At 39.1% G+C, this 18,477-nt stretch overlaps 1 protein-coding gene across 1 annotated transcript in view; it reads left to right on the forward strand.

Annotated features, from left to right (window-relative positions):
• LOC124270587 (parapinopsin-like) overlaps nucleotides 1-17,251 on the forward strand; it is a 42,875-nt gene extending 25,624 nt beyond the window's left edge. Inside the window, exons 2-4 of the mRNA XM_046705602.1 lie at nucleotides 10,514-11,374; nucleotides 14,727-14,832; nucleotides 16,574-17,251. Coding sequence (XP_046561558.1) covers nucleotides 10,709-11,374; nucleotides 14,727-14,832; nucleotides 16,574-17,031 — 1,230 coding nt within the window. The 5' untranslated portion in view covers nucleotides 10,514-10,708 and the 3' untranslated portion in view covers nucleotides 17,032-17,251. The remainder of the gene's footprint in view (nucleotides 1-10,513; nucleotides 11,375-14,726; nucleotides 14,833-16,573) is intronic.
• The last annotated feature ends 1,226 nt before the right edge of the window (nucleotides 17,252-18,477 follow it).

Genomic DNA, 18,477 nt, shown 5'->3' on the forward strand with positions numbered 1-18,477 from the left:
AAGCGACTCGTGAATGCGAGCCAAGGATTATCACGTGAAGCCATGACACTCTTATCAGGCAATCAAAGCCGAAATATCCAAAGGGGCCATAAAAAAAATGATTGAAATAAAATACAGACAAAACATGTAGTGGATCTCTCATAATTCCTTCATGGCAGGCATGAAAGGGCGTGTGCGATAAAAATAATCTTGGAACATCGCCATCACCTGACTGGCGCTACATGTTCCGTTCAATCAAGGTTGATTGATGAGACAAAAACGAAGAATTCTTACAAAAACGAAGAATTCTTACAAAAACGAAGAATTCTTTAAGGAACAGTAGTACACGTGAGAATGACAGAAGAGGGAGTTTAACAAAGGTGCAATTACTGGCCGAATCAAAGATGCAAGCTAGTTCAAAGTTATATAAATAGAGCGTATTAACCGAGTGTGTTTCCGTATCATTAATATCATATATTAGGAATAATAATGGTATCATGCGAGCCTTTGGCGAGCATAGTACATACTGTTTATTCCTAATATATGAAATTTATGATACGGAAACACACGAGGTTAATAATCTCTTTATCATATAATGTCATTCTTAAAATTACTCTTAAAAAGAAGCAAATCGTACGTGAATTTATATGAAGAGAATCGAGCATTCGCGTAAGAATACTTAGCGGTACATCAAGGTGAAGGTCGTTCAAGACGGCGACATATGGTTGTGACTAGTCGCTAATACAGTGCAAACATAACTCATGCTTAAAATAAGATCTTTCAGTCTAAAAAGAACAACAAAATCGGGCAGGGTTTTCTTGGGAGTGTTTCTATTTTCACTGCGGGTAATCACCTCATCAATATCAGTTTCTGATACCTGACGGAATCGATTCGTCGTCTGTATTGTGATCGATAGATCGAAATCCTTGGTTGGTACCTTTCTTAGACGATTGCCTTTCAGTCGTGCCTCACAATATGTACCTTCAACTTGAACGAAGTACTCCGTTTCATGTTTTCCAAAGTCAATTACTGCAGTAACGATTCGTGAACCTCTGTCATCAATTCTTACAGAACCACCAATTTTGAGAATGGGGGCAGCCATGTTTGTTTACAAACAATGTAAACTCGCGACGACGTCATCAGTGAAATGTTAAAACGTTTTAGGATTCGCATGGCGTGTATGGAGTTTTGCGAAAGTAGTTCGTGGATTGATGTAATTTGCATAGTTATCAGATTTGGATACCAAGTTTATCAGATTGCTTTATTGCACCGATAACACCCTCCATTATATGATAAATGGAAATACGTGTAGGTCAAAGAGCGTTTTCAATTTGTTTGGTGCTGAGTAAATTACGATAGAAAAGAGGATGTGCAGCGTAGGTGTTTGTATTTTGGTTCTACATTCAGTTCACCTTTATCTAGGTAATTACGTATTAATAATAAATTCACACCTTACCTTTTATAGGGGGACATATGTAAAGGCTTTTTTTTTGCTTCACAATTATTAACATACTTGTAGACTAAAGCTATTATAGCAACAAATGAAAAGAAATTCCCCGTATCCTGTTTGTCAAAGGTGACTAGACTTACATTCGGGCGTACTACCTTCTTGTATTTCGGTTGGGTCCCACCATGTATCATTGGTCATGGAGACGAAGATGGGTTTAGTAGATTTGATTATAATTTCAAGACGGCTAAATGGGATGAGCAAACGAGTCTTCTGTGTACTTGTTGTGGCTCTTTATTAGTCTTCGTGAAATTACGCTCAATTTATGTGACGAAAATCGAATGATATATCTGGTGCATCTTGTGACGGACATTGTATGACACACAAAATCAGCGATCTACCATACCCAACCTCTGCGGCTTTCGCAAAAATGAAAGTGTGGCAAGTGCAAATTAGCGATTAGGTGACTTAACGCCGAGATACCATTCAACTATTCTCAGAAAAATACAGATAATGAACTACACAGTGAGAATAATCCTTTATCAAAAGGATCTAACACCCAAACATGTGTGGGGAAACATCGCTGTTACTGAGAATGTTTTATTAGTACTCTGTCTGCATTCGTTGGTTTCCTTCCAAGACAAGATGCATGTATACATCACTGACACTTCCACATTAAGCTGTCATGTTTTGATGTAACTGAAATAGCCTGCAGTGTCACGTCAAACCACGCTGCCTCAGTGTATATCTGTTGGATATGTCTGGGGTGTCAAAGCTACAATAGGTAAATGAGAGATAGTTCTTGAACCCAGCGCGGCAGTAGTACATCTAAAACTCTGGGATTATATTTGTCTGGGATTAAGTGAGATAGAGAACTTGTAACCGCAATACCTCACACGAATTCAAACGTATTATTCTTCTCTATTTAAAATCCTCCAAATGACGTTTAGATCAACTACTCCTACACTCATTCGTCGGATCAATTTCCAATATACGCAGGCGTCTTTGAAACGACGATGCATTCATCTGGTAAGACGAATCTTACAAATAATTACCCCATGCCGTTCTTCAATTTTCTGGAACTATTCTGGAAATCGACATCAAACGGCTAGGCGTGGTGTGTGTTAGGTAGATGGGTGAGTGAGGTCGACGCTGCTTTGCATTATTATTACCCCAGGATCGGTGCACATATAATGGGCTGTGACCTCTGGCCTTTACTTGATCACACTTATTGTATGCTCTCTTTCATATCTTAACCACGAGAACATACAATTTATTTAACCAGGAAATGCTATCAGCCCTGTCCCAGAGGAAAAGGTAAGTGTTATTACTTTCGGTATTTTATTACGAAATGCAACTGAATTTTTCTTTTTTATTTATACAGTGTTAATTACATTTACTAATCACTTGCAAATGTATATATTTATGTATCCCTTTTGAATTCCCGTTTGCCCGTTCATGATCCCAGAGGACGCCACACAGGAGCCATTTTATCCATTAGCAGACACAATACAAATTAAAAGTCAGATAAAACAACCAACTTTTTACCTCTGATGTTCTGAAGAACAGCAAAAACTGATCTCCAACATTATTGATTTCCCAGTTGTCCTAGCCTTACGCTTGCTCCAAGCAGTCAAGTGCAACAACTGGTGTATGAGATCATTGTTTACTGCTTGTCTTCACTTTACCCAAGTTTCAGAACTAACGCATGCGATCGTCTTCTTTTGACTCAACGTTACGTACAGAATGTACAGCGGCGAAATACCTTCAGTAATAGCTACATTTTTCTTTCTTTTATAAAACTTCTATTTAACTTGCATCATTGGTCATGGAGACGAAGATTGGTTTGGTAGGGCTTTGTATTTGAGTGTAATTTCAGGACGACTAAATGGGATGAACAAACGAGTCTTCTGTATGCATACTGTAGCTGTTTGAAATCACGCTCAAATGTACGTGATGAATATCGAACTGGTGCAACTTATGACTGCGGGGGGCGGTGAGGAAGCTTCGTGATCAGAGCCTTCGCTCGTCACGCCGAAGACCTGGGTTCAATTCCCCACATGGGTCAAATGTGTGAAGCCCATTTCTGGTGTCCCCGCCGTGATATTGCTGGAATATTGCAAAACCATACTCACTCACTTATAATTATGACTGCCGTGGCGGGTATTGGCCGTAAAGTCCATGGACATTCGAATTCTTTGATGATCACTGTGTTAACACTTAAAGGATTTTTCAAGTGGAAAACAATTTACGTCGTAGCGATTCCTTGATGGCATAGGTCCAAGGGCCAGTAACCTATATACTGTGGTCGTAGAAAGAGGCACTCTTGGACATGATAAACTGGAAATGGTGTCAGTGTTCAAATTTCTTGGTGCGTATTTTGAACAAAGATTAACATTGTCTCACCATATCACACATGTGTATAATACATGTAACAAGACCATCAATCTATTAAAGTGTATTTAAAAATACTGGGGTGGGGTGCTGATAAGTCAACTATGTTATTGCTGTGCAAGGCCCTTATATTATCCAGACTTGACTATGGTTGCCAAGTGTATATGTCGGCGGCTAAATGTCATCTTAATAAGCTTGACCGAATTCATCCCAAAGCTTTGAGAATATGCACTGGGCCCTTTTCAACAACTCCAACCTCAGCGCTTCAAGTTGAGTGTTCAGAAATGCCCCTTCACCCTCGAAGACAACAGGTATCTTTGAAATATTTCTTATAAATGAAAACCAAGAACAAACACCATGCATTCACTGAAATTGTTAATGACTGTGTGGAATTTGTCATGTGTGACTGGTCTCATGGCAAATTACCCTTTGGCTTGAATGTACAGAGATTAGCTGATCAATATGGTATTTACAACTGTAACCCAGTTGATCCTTCTGCTCCGCCTGTCACACCTCCTAGATTTCTCCTGAATTGAATTCTGAACTCAGTGTAATAGTGAATAAGAGAAGGACCAAAACATAATAAAAGTGATAACTCAAGACTTTCTGTCTAGAAAGTTATTCTAATTTCACACACACATATATCTAGACTGATGCATCGCAAGAACCATCGATCGTACTGCTGGGGCTTTTTGGATACCCGATTTATCGATCGCTAAGGTGTTCAGATTCTCTGATTATCTTTCTGATTTTGCAGCTGAACTTTTGTCCATTTTGCAAGCCTTGAGATGGGTAGATGAACATGACCACGCAATTATCTTTACAGATTCCATGGCAGCAATTAAAGCTATAGAAGCTGGTGCAAATGGATCTAGAGATGACATTGCTCATGAGATACATCTTTAAACATGAAGTTCATTGCATGTGACATTGTGCGGGTCCCAGCACATGTTGGAATACATGAGAATGAAATTGCAGATAATTTGGCCAAATCCGATTGCAATTTCCTGAAGTTGATTTATTTAAATTTCAACCAAGCCCTAAAGATTTTGAAAATGTTTTATCGAAATCTGTTACAAGGAGTTTGCAACAGTTGTGGGATACAGGTACTACCGGCCGACATATGTCAATTTCAATGTATATTTATTTTGCTATTTTATCCTCTGTATGCATTGTATGTATGCTTTTATGTAGCGCCTTGAGCATGTATCAGTAGGTGGAAAATGGCGCGCTAAAAATATCCATTATCATTATCATTATCATATGTACAAACTTAGACCATCATAAAATTCGTCGTCGTAAAAGCGTGATGAGGTCATTCTGTCACGTCTCGGACACTGTGGACAAAATGCTTACAGGGAGTATTATAGATAAGACGGTCTCTTCTAAATGTGGCCATTGCAATTTGGAGACGCGTGAAAATATTGAACATTTTCTAATTACATGCCTTGGGCAAAATAACATAAGACATAATCCTCAGAAGTGCTGTACTTGAGGTTGATGATATATATTCTTTAGAAACAGTTTTGGGCCCCAATATCATGTACGGGTCCGTGCAACGGGCAGTTTTAGATTTTGTCTCGTCATCTGGAAAATATGATGTAATCTAGACAGGCTCTCAAGTGGCTAAGACAGATTTAGTTCTGTGATTTTAAATCTTTTAGCGCTCTCTCATCTTAACCTAATGCTTTTTAATGAATAAGTATTTCATGTTTCAGAAAAGGAAGTGATTACTTGAGGTTTTTAATCCGTAACACGAAGCAGAGGTTATTCGATATATGTATACCTCTATCTAAATGAATATTAATAGTGTTGTCGGTTCTTTTATGTTAACTAAACGATTCCTATTGGCGATGAAATTACCTATGATGTTTTATTGACTCAAGTCAATTTTGGGCGCAAATAGGCCTCTTATTGGCCCACGTCGCCCTAAAACTATAAAACCAACCAACCCAACCGTAGAAAGAGGAGACTAAACAGATCTGTTGCTCTGCCTTGGTTAATTTGTTCATCGTTCAACTTAGTCAGGGGAATAAGTCAAAAATAAGTGGTTTCTCTCGAAGTCAAAGCAGGATTACTTTCAGGTCATCGTCTTACAGCTAGAATTTTGCTGACTGTGAAGTTGAAACACAAGGCATTGTAAGGAGTGAGTTGCGTTTTACGCCGCACTCAACAATGTTCCAGCTGCATGGCGGCGGTCTGTAAATAATCGAGTCCGACCAGACAATCCAGTGATCAACAGCATGAGCATCGATCTGCGCAATTGGGAACTGATGACACGTGTCAAAGCGAGCCTGACCACCCGATCCTGTTAGTCACCTCTTACGACAAGCATAGTCGCCTTTTATGGCAAGCATGGGTTGCTGTACGTATGTACGCACGCACGCACGCACGTGTATGTATGTATGTATGTATGTATGTATGTATGTATGTATGTATGTATGTATGTATGTATGTATGTATGTATGTATGTATGTATGTATGTATGTATGTATGTATGTATGTATGTATGTAAAACCTATTTGCCGCTCGAACTCCCGGTCTTTGGTGTGACGAGTGAACGCTTTAACCACTGTGCTACCCCCCATACCCTCAGTTCATTACGAGGTAGCTGGAATTTTCCTAACTAGCGCATTAAAGAACATTCAATCATCCGCTCGTAATTGTGACAAATTCATGTCATACATTAATGTGAATAACAGTCATGTTATATCCTTTGAATAGGAACTGATAATCACTTCCACTGTGCCAGTAACCTAGTATTATGAGGGACGAGTATGTTATTTAGAAATTGCTATTTTAGCATCAAGTTCTATCTCACAGTTAAAGGTGTCTGACCGCCGTGCTAGCTGTTCATTCCTCCCATTTGCTATGTACCAAACATACAGCGGACTCAATGTAACATCTGGGCATTACAGAGATCAAGGAATGCCAGTCAATTAACAAAGAGTGACTCTAAAGTGTTATAGCTCAGGTCAGGCTTGAAGAATTACGTCCCAATCCATAGGTTTAACTGTAATGGTCAGTTTTTGTCTTTTTCATCAATTACAATAAACAAGTAAAACGCTATAGGCATTATTATTATTATTATTATTGACATTTATAGCGCACATATCCACGCACCAGTGCAAGCTCAAGGTGCTGGTATTGTTTCCCTTCGATCATTGGTTGTCAATCAATCTCAACTTATTATTTCTATGGTTCCTGTCCATTGTGGTCAGATATACATGGACCACTCCGAACAAACCGATTAATGATTACACAGTGCCATTGAGAAAGTGGTCAAATGTAACATATGTTGTTCTTGGGATTACACTTTCTTAGTAAAATACAGATTCTAGTACTTTCGTTGGGTTTATTCCCATCCGGGATTCGAACCCACCTCCTCAGAGTCAGACTTAATCAGCCACCGTGGTGGCTGAGCGTGTTAGGCGGCTGACGTTATGTGTTGGCGATTAGGTGTTTGACTCTGAGGGTGTGGGTTCGAATACCGAATGGGACTCAACCCAACATAAGTACTAGCTATATAAAATCTGTAATTTTACTAAGAAAGAGTAATCCTAATTATAACATACCAGTATGTTACGATTGAGCGCTCTAAAACATCATAAGTCCCCATGGTCCCTGGTATGGTGATCTACCTTCAGTTGTTGGCGATCTACAGCCTGTTTTATATTTTAGATTTAATTACTAGTTTTAAATATATCTATCTGTGATAGTCTCTAGTTGGTTTTACTGTCCTTTGTCGGCAGATATTTTAAAATGATTACCTTGTTTTCATCGCTATATGGCTGTAATATTGCCGATGCGATGTAAATATTTAACTCACTCACTCACTCACTCTATAACAACGTCATCTGTGTTATCCATGTACAATGGACACTTTCAACCGATATACCTTTGCACCGTCGTAAATTGTGTGAACAGTTTTCTTACCTGCATCAGTGCCCGCTACTACATGCAGCTGAAAAGCCGTCATTTACAGAGGCAATGGTATCGTTTTTCAAAACACACATACCATAACTCTCTCTCTCTCTCTCACACACACACACACACACACACACACAGACACACACAGACACACTCACACACACACACTCACACATTCACACACATTCACACACAAATGCGACGTCGTTATATATGAGCTAAACCCTTCCTCCCCAACTGAAAGGCGTATTATTGCCATCTTGACGTCCAAAACACTTGACTTTTCGAATACATCAGGAGCGGTGGGGTAGCCTACTGGTTAAAGCGTCCGCTCGTCACGCCGAAGATCCGGGTTCGATTCCCCCACATGGGTACAATGTGTGAGACCCATTTCTGGTGTCCCCCTGCCTTGATATTGCTGGAATATTGCTAAAAAGGGGCGTAAAACCATACTCACCTCACGCACTCGAATACATCATACATTTCTTTTTGTGTCATGTTAGCCACCATCGAACATTTACTTTGCCATGTACATAAAGCAATGACAGACATTTGTTGCAGAACAAATGATACTCATATATGATTGCCATGATGTCGTAACCGAAAAAGTGGGTGTATAATTATGTGGTTACAATGTTGTGGAAATCAAATGATCGATATCAGACGCTGGCGATAAAGGCTAGATTTGAATGACAACAATTGATTGAAGCACCTTTGCATTTTGGTTCCATCGGACTGGTAAACACCTGTAACAAGACCATCAATCTATTAAAAGTGTATTCAAAAAAATACTGGGGTGGGGTGCTGATAAGTCAATCTATGTTATTGCATATGTGCAAGGCCTCTTATATTATCCAGACTTGACTATGGTTGCCAAGTGTATATGTCGGCGGCTAAATGTCATCTTAATAAGCTTGACCGAATTCATCCCAAAGCTTTGAGAATATGCACTGGGCCCTTTTCAACAACTCCAACCTCAGCGCTTCAAGTTGAGTGTTCAGAAATGCCCCTTCACCCTCGAAGACAACAGGTATCTTTGAAATATTTCTTATAAATGAAAACCAAGAACAAACACCATGCATTCACTGAAATTGTTAATGACTGTGTGGAATTTGTCATGTGTGACTGGTCTCATGGCAAATTACCGATAAACCTTGCACCGTCGTAAATTGTGTGAACAGTTTTCTCTACCTGCATCAGTTCGCTACTACATGCAGCTGAAAAGCCGTCATTTAACAGAGGCAATGGTATCGTTTTTCAAACACACACACACACACACACACACACACACACACACACACACACACACACAAAAACACATACATACATTTTCTTTTTGTGTCATGTTAGCCACCATCGAACATTTACTTTGCAATGTACATAAAGCAATGACAGACATTTGTTGCAGAACAAATGATACTCATATATGATTGCCATGATGTCGTAACCGAAAAAGTGGGTGTGTAATTATGTGGTTACAATGTTGTGGAAATCAAATGATCGATATCAGACATGGCGATAAAGGCTAGATTTGAATGACAACAATTGGATTGAAGCACCTTTGCATTTTGGTTCCATCGGACTGGTAAACACCTGAAAGCTACATTAATATGTGCTTACTTCTCGTAAATACTATACACCGAGATACAGCAGAATTTAGCCAGTCTCGCCCATTCACTTAACTATCACCCCTTTGCTCCTTAATAACGGATATCAAACCCAATCAATAATTTATAAGAAGCAACTTTTCGAAGTTTGTTTATTACGCTTTTATTAAGTCGACTCTTTGATGCCTAATCTAGTCTAGTCATTAATATACTGATCAGCTGTATCTGACTACATATATCTGTTAGGTACAAAGATGACCCAGTAAAGCACTCGTTGATCAAACGCGCATTCTACTAAATCATTACATATAAACATGTTAATACTTCTCTTTAACCTTTAGGTACGTAAGTCCCAAAACATTTCAAGTCAATTTAAGTGTACCAGGTTTTTAATCGTAGTATTTTTGTGTTTTAATGTATGGCTAAATCTCAGCATCAACGCCAATGGCTGAAGGGATGGTGTAAATCCAGCTCGGGTCCATGCAGATAGCAAACGTAATGTAAGTCCCCATGGGCACTAGTATGGTGATCTACCTTCAATTGTTGGCAATCTATAGCCCGTATTTTATATTGTATTGTCTTCTTTGATTGGAATATTTTAACTTTGCTCGCTAGTTTTATATTTATATCTGTGATTCTCTAGTCTTTTTACTGTCCATCGTCGACAGGTTTTTATCTTCAAAATGTTTCCACTTTTTATTGTATGGATTGTTTTCGTCACGATATGGCTGAGATATTGCCGATGTGACGTTAAATAGTAACTCACTCACTCCTTTAACCTTTACTTAAAGAAACATTGTGACCTTTAGAGCAAAGTATTGATGTATCGTTGTATGAAGGCGTTGATGTGTTGATGGACCTTGAACATATTCGCTTCCAACACATGACAGTCCCAGCGTTCAGTGGAAGTTGGATCAATCGTTTCAATTTGACAATGGGAAAGATTGGATGTGGCAGGTTTCACAGCAATACTTGATAGCGTATCGATGCATGTAAACTCAATTTAAGATGTAACAGATGTGCAATGTCATGCCAAGTCACATTACATTGTCATTCTGGTTCTTCAAAAGTCAAACATCACTGATGTTTCCAGCACACGTGTAATATCAAAATGAACCGTGCAAGTCTCATCTAACAATATTTTGCTTTCTTGCAGGATTAAAGGATGTCACGGTGCAAACAGATATATGAGTTTAACGTGACACTCTTAATTGTGTTCAGGACAAACACATGATGGCAAGACCAGAACAGACCTGACGCAACCCTTTGTTCGCGAGGACATGATGGAAGAAGACACCATGTTTTGTTCGTTAAAATTAGTTCTGGAGATAAGCGATAATACCACTTTAATATGACATCGTATTCAGTCTTCAACATTAACACTGTTACAGTGTCCACAGTGACGACAGAGGCTCCCGCTACGGACATTCCTCTACCTGCAATCGGATACAATGTCATGGGTTCAGTCTTTTGTACTGTCTCCGTCGTCGCCTTTTTCGCCAACGGATGCGGATTACTTGTGTTCCTCAGAAATAAGACATTACGCTCGCCGACAAATCTGTTCATCATGTCGTTAAGTATATGCGACATTCTGATGGCAATTTTCTCAACCATTTCATGTGCCGCCAGCTTCAGCCATGGATGGGTGTTTGGCCATGTGGTCTGTGTTCTTGAAGGTTTCATGGTGTACTTCCTAGGCCTTACCTCCATGTACCTTCTGGCCGCCATATCAGTTGACCGATACATTGTGATGTCGAAGCCCCTCTTGTCCTATAAGATTACGCATCGAGTGGCAGCCACTGCAATCTCCGCGTGTTGGGGGTTGGGCTTCTTCTGGGCTGCTCTTCCTCTGGTAGGGTGGAATCAGTATAACTTGGAAGGAGTCGGGATTTCTTGTAGTATTGTATGGCAGAGTGAAGACCCCGTCAACATCAGCTACATCATCATCATCTTCTCCTTCTGCTTCATCTTCCCCTTGTGTCTCATGGCCTTCTCCTACTACAATGTTTACATGACGGTGAGTCGAGATAGACGTAACTGTGTCCTTATTGCTAAATACTGAAATATTGTTCCTATTGTGAAATATTTATGCCTAATAACTAAAACCAATCTTTTAACAACTGTATAGTTTATTTTTACCATTTCTAAAGATTGCATAATGTCATATTCTGAGTATATCAAGCCATTTCTTTTCCTCCGAAATATCTATTTTGTGTTAATATTCCATTACAGTTGTATAACAGTTTTAACGGAAGGGCATCTTTAAAGCCAACTTTCTTCTATTACTAAGATAGGAGTTTAGGCAAGTGTAAGTGATTGTGTTCAATCACCAAACAGTACGACCATAACGTCATGACCATAATTATCCTATGGCAGACAATAGTCAATTCATGATCACATTTACTATTTCCAATATATTGTGAAAACATCATGTCAAATCTGACGTTATTCTGGCATGCAGTAGTCATTGTGACAACTCTACACTTACACAGAAGTAAGAACTTGCATTCTGGCTCACCCAATAAGTATATAGTAACGTCTGGATAGACCGTAGTGCTGGTCCCACTTTGAGATATTTGCAAGCGTTAAGTGCGTGCGTGGCTGCTTGTATAAGTTCGCAGTAAAGCCGGCTTTACAGTGGCTGACGACTGAAATATCATCTTGCACATTAACATGGCTACCCCACTCCGGACACAGAATAGCTGCCAGTAGTTTGATGCCGATGACAGAAATCTGTTTACAAATGTCCCTGTTGCCGACTAACATTTAGATGGAGTATGTTATATGGTTTTTAAACATAGGTTATGTTGTAGCCTTGTACTTATTTCACTTTTCACATAATATCCTTTGTGAACGCAAGAATTAAATCCACACTTGTGTAAGTGATACGTAAAGCAGATCTCATCAGTGGAACTTCAACTATGAAAGCGTGTTGTGTTTCCCGTGCTGTTCGAAGAAAACCGAAGCCCATAAATATAGGATTACATCACGAAATTCAATTATGATGACGCCCCTACGAACAATGATATCAAAATGGCAAAAGAGCAGTAGTTTGATGCCGATGACAGAAATCTGTTTACAAATGTCCCTGTTGCCGACTAACATTTAGATGGATTATGTTATATGGTTTCTAAGCATAGGTTATGTAGTAGTCTTGTACTTGTTTCACTTTTCATATAATATCCTTTGTGAACGCAAGAATTAAATCCACACCTGTGTAAGTGATGCGTAAAGCACATCTCATCAGTGGAACTTCAACTATGAAAGCGTGTTGTGTTTCCCGTGTTGTTCGAAGAAAACCGAAGCCCATAAATATAGGATTACATCACGAGATTCAGTTATGATGACGCCCCTACGAACAATGATATTAAAATGGCAAAAGAGCAATATCAGACGAGCTATAAAAGTACTTATGAGTGAAGGGCAATGAGCCGTATATATGTCATGGGTAGTTTTTAGTGTAGAAGTGATCGATTGATCCCTCATTATTACATATAGAGTTAACAAGTGGCACGACACAAGGTCAGTAAGAACATTAGTGGTGTTTGTGGGAAATGGGTCAAGATAAACACAAATTAATGTAATTATTCCAAAGACCAAAAATGAATGAGTGAGTGTGTTTGGTGTAAAGCCTGCAAAGCAAGCAAGCAGGTGTATTTACCATACTTTGAAACATATGTCTGTCTATGCAAAACGTCTTATATTGTGATTCGTTATGTTAGATGTGAACCATGCTACATACATGCAGTGAATGAAACATTACAGTTTGGGTGACCGTATATTGTCAGAGGAGCTATGAATGTATTGGGGAGAGACGTATGATACGCCTTCTAACAGGGTGGATCATTGTGGACGAGAGACATCAATATATCATGCATAGGTTTAGTTCAGAAGTTTCGAGGGCCTAGTGGTTAAAGCGGTCGCTCGTCACGCCGGAGTTCGCTTCCCCACATGGGGAGAATATTACTGATGTCCCCCGCCGTGATATAGCTTGAATACTATCCTCACTCACTCACTCACTCACTCACTCACTCACTCACAGATAAATCGTAAATGATCGTACATGACAATCCGGAGTTTACAGTGCACATCAATAGGAAATCAGAATAACGGGGGAATAATTGGTTTGTGTATTATTGCGGATGATGATCAGGATAATCAGAAAAACTGTGATGAATATTTAACAGAGCAGAAACTGATTTGGGGAAAGGCTGCGGCCATACGCTTACTTTAATGTGTCACTCTACATAGCGCCGACCGGTATGCTCATTGCGCTCACAATGAATAAAGCATTAATGAAGTCCATCGATATAGAACGTTTTGTAGAGAAATGTTTTGAGATGACACTTAAAGTTTTCAAGGGTTGGAGATAGCTTAAGTTCATCAGGGACGGAATTCCATTTGACCAATGTAAGACTTTATCCAAATGATTTGAGGTTCCACTTTATATCCGAGCCCATGGAGTAAAGGGACGTTTAAGATATCTCCTAATTATTGTGTCAGATTTTGAATTGTGTTTAGATGCGTAAAAGTGATTGAAAAATAATCAACTTGGCAAAAGAAAGTATACACTTAAACATGGGCCTGAAGGAACGATTATATGCCTTATGAACACGTTACTAGGTCGTTACACAATTTTGATTCGCGTTTCAACACCGAATATCCAGTTCCTGTGTGTTTCATTTTATCCACCATTTCTAGCTCAAGAGCAGATTTGATCCTAATATGCAATCATTCAGCAGTTGACCTGGAACGAAATCACTTTCGGGTGATTTGATCCAGGAATTTTCCTACTAGGACGAAAACCAAAATTTACTTACGCACGTGTTCTTTGATACAAAAATTGACTGGTACGGGTAGACGGACGGTGCAATCAAGTGATAAAATCCCGTTATGTCCGATGTTATATAATGTTGTCAGCTCTGAACAGCTTGTTATCGGAAACATGTCAGAGGAAAGGACTGGGCATACATATTGCCACGATTACATTGTTCTCAAGGGTCACTCCAAGACTGCTGCTCCTATCACCGTTAAAAAGCCCTCCTATTACTAAATTCACGTGGAGATTAGATTGCTATCTATTTGGCATGTTTGTTGAAACATCTTCTCATTCCATCACGTCGAAAAACCATGTGAGGTTATAGATTTAGCTGTGCGACCATTAGTGAAGCTGCATGAGCAGGCTAGAAGTCTTGTTGTCTCCTTTGAACTGCAACCAACCATACACAGCAGGCAAAAAACACCACATACACGAAAACCTTTTCAAAGTACTATCAATCTTTTATCCAAATAACAGAAATTGGAATGTGGTTCATATACGAACACAAACTTAGAAACTGATTTAATTCGATTTCCCATTTTCATTTCAGGTCCGGAATATTGCAAAATGTAATGTGTGGGACTCAAAGAGTCGAGTGGCCAGAAAGAATCTCAGACTGGAACAAAAGTTGTTTAAGACATGTTTGCTCATGGTTTGTAAGTATAACCTGTATACTTATCAGATGTTGAGTACGTGAGTGGGTTTTCTCATCTTTAAACAGTTTTGCAGCAAAGGACGAGAGGACACAAGAATGAAGTTTCAGTCATTTTCCTTATGTGGTAATCGACGAGGCGTGACGAGTTAATGCTTTTAGCACGAGACTACCTCCTCGTGTATATAACAAGGACTAATCTCATATGTATGTGTTATTATAGAGACAAATCAAAATGTATATTACGAATTCATTTACATAATTATATGGTCGGAGCTGCTCTTGACTCGTCTGTTGCAGCAAATGGGCAAAACAGTCATTTTTTGTGCGTTTACATTTTTTTTCAAATATATTACAAATACAAAAGCGAAAGAAACCGCTGAGTTAGAGGGAATATAAAGACACGAGTAATGGTCATGTATTTGAAACCGACATCAGAGTTGTAGTTTTATATAGTGTTTCGGATAATGTTATCACACTCGTACCGTTTTGAAATTGTGATGGTTTGGTCAAATCAAATTTACAAGAGTATGCTATCTTTTGCCCAGCAGTTTAATCTATGGGAAGCCAGTTTTTGAAACATGTATAACAAAACCCTGCGAGGATAGATTAATAAGTGTTATGCCTTACATTTGATGCGATGGAGAAACAAAACTAACGTGTGCCGAGTAATTGTTGGTATCAAGTCCATCATATGTCATTTACTTTCTTCTCTTGTAGTTGGTACCATGTCCATCACGTGTCATCTTTTTCCTTCCGTTGTATTTGGTACTAAGTCCATCACGTGTCATCTTTCTCCTTCCGTTGTATTTGGTACCAAGTCCATCATATGCCATCTTTTTCCTTCCGTTGTATTTGGTACTAAGTCAATCACATGTCATCTTTTTCCTTCCGTTGTATTTGATACCAAGCCCATCATATGTCATCTTTTGTCTTCTGTTGAAATTGGTGTCAAGTCCTAGCAAATGTCATCTTTTTTTCCGTTGTATTTGGTACCAAGTCCATCGTATGTCATCTTTTGTCTTCTGTTGAAATTGGTATCACGTCCATCGTATGTCATCTTTTGTCTTCTGTTGAAATTGGTATCACGTCCATCACATGTCATCTTTTTTCTTCTGTTGAAGTTGGTGTCAAGTCCTGCTCATGTCATCTTTTTTTCCGTTGTATTTGGTACCAAGTCCATCGTATGTCATCTTTTGTCTTCTGTTGAAATTGGTGTCAAGTCCTGCAAATGTCATCTTTTTTTCCGTTGTATTTGGTACCAAGTCCATCGTATGTCATCTTTTGTCTTCTGTTGAAATTGGTATCACGTCCATCATATGTCATCTTTTGTCTTCTGTTGAAATTGGTGTCAAGTCCTGCAAATGTCATCTTTTTTTCCGTTGTATTTGGTACCAAGTCCATCGTATGTCATCTTTTGTCTTCTGTTGAAATTGGTGTCAAGTCCTGCAAATGTCATCTTTTTTTCCGTTGTATTTGGTACCAAGTCCATCGTATGTCATCTTTTGTCTTCTGTTGAAATTGGTATCACGTCCATCACATATCATCTTTTTTCTTCTGTTGAAGTTGGTGTCAAGTCCTGCAAATGTCATATTTTTTTCCGTTGTATTTGGTACCAAGTCCATCGTATGTCATCTTTTTTCTTCTGTTGTAGTTGGTAACAAGTCCATCACATGTCATCTTCTTTTCTTCTGTTGTAGTTGGTATCAAGTCCATCAGATGTCATCTGTTTTCTTCTGTTGTAGGCGTGTACCTGCTGTCATGGCTCCCATATACGGCTGTATCTTTCATGTCGGCGTTTGGTGCAGGAGATATTATTTCCCCTTTGATGGCAACGATCCCGGCTCTTGTTGCTAAGTGCAATGGATTATGGAACCCTGTGATTTACATAGGCACAAACGCTCAGTTCAGGAATGCTTTCTGTGAACTCCTACCGTGCGCGACATTGAGGAATGATGCGGACAGCAATACTGAACCGAGACAGGCGTCTTCGGAGGCCAGGAGTTACAGATTTGGGTTCCTTAGTGGAAAGAAAAGCCAAGCCGGTCAGACGTTTGGTCTTACTTTAATGAAGGATAGTATCGCTGTCGATCATACTGTTGTGGAAGAATTATCACCAAGGGAGTCTCCGGTCAATGGTAGATGTGTAATACATAGAGCTGAGTTGTCCGATTTAAGTACCGGAAATATAGCGGATATTTAAGTGCAGTTATTATTGAGAAGCTGATCAAAACGTGATTCCTTACTATAATTGAAGAAAGAGTATTGTGTCATTTATGTCAACCGTGACGTTGTGCCCAGTGTAAGTACTGACGAACATTCCATGTATGTGAAATAGAATCACCATAGTAATGCGATCTGCTCATAATACCTGTTGTAAACGATACTTGCAGATATGTAAATGTGCAAAGGTTACAAATCGTGATGAGCCTTATTTTTATTTTAATCATAAAAATCTCATAATATTTATATTGTAGCGACATCTACATTTTGACAACAATGTTGTGATTTGCTCACATCCGGTATTTATGAAAGTATTCCGATGGTTGTTGCATCAAATAATAAGGTTCAGCGTTCACATATATTGGACGAACAAAATATGTAAAAAAAATTATGGACGTGCTTTGATGCATTTGAACTGCAACTGATCCTAAAAGGACATGCTCACTTTCTAACGTCTTTGTTCACACTGAAGTATAAAAAGTATTTAAGTTTTTTTTCATACAGAACACAAACTTTTCGATCTCAATGTGTTATTATATCTACAGTCCGTTTGAGTCAGAAACGGACTGATGAATTGCAAATGTTATCATTTTACAAAATTGCCACATAAATATAAATTGTACACATGTTTATCATTTACTAATACCCAACAGCTTTCTTATATTTGAAAATTTTCCGGACTCCACCAAAACAGTTGTTTAAGAAAATATCATCATTGAAAACGCAAAAGTTGTTATCTGTCGCGGCGGGGTGAAACCGCAGAAACGGAACAGCCAGTCATGGCGGGGGACATCTCAGAATCTATTCCGGGAGACCTGTCGGTTGCTTGTCTGTCGTAGTGTCATAGTCACGACTGAAAGGGATGACAAGTGGTGCCACAGTTGCCTGTTGTAAGCCATCCCAAGACCAGTAACCTTGTTCAATGACGTTAGCTACCTTGTTGACACAGATTTGCCAAGTTTCAGTCGTGATTTTGTTAAGGGATTCCTTAACCAAAACCTCTACGTCACGTAATCTAAAAGTTGTGTTTGATCTGGCATCATCTCCTTTGACAATACCCCATATCATTTCAATGGGGTTAAGGTCACAGTGATAGGGTGGAAGTCGCAGAATATCGTGACCATTACTTTTTATGTAACTGTCAACTTTGTAGAAAGGTTCACCTTTGTGGGGTTTTATGATCTCATATAGCTGAGGTTTCGTTGCCTTTGAAGGCTGTGCGATCTGAAATTTGTAGAACCATGATATCATACCACCTTTCGACATTTCGATGTCGGGGCTTTACTGTCGGGGTCCTGCACGCTGTGGTATGGGGCATTGTCCATTACGATAAAAGACTTCTCTGGTAGAGCTGGTACCAACTTGTTTTTTAACCCAATCGAGGAAAAACGCACCATTCATCTCGGAATGGTAGTCTCTGTTATTT

Source organism: Haliotis rubra, unplaced genomic scaffold, assembly GCF_003918875.1.
Source record: "Haliotis rubra isolate DU_JTF1 unplaced genomic scaffold, ASM391887v1 Scf153, whole genome shotgun sequence".
In the NCBI taxonomy this organism is placed as follows: domain Eukaryota; kingdom Metazoa; phylum Mollusca; class Gastropoda; order Lepetellida; family Haliotidae; genus Haliotis; species Haliotis rubra.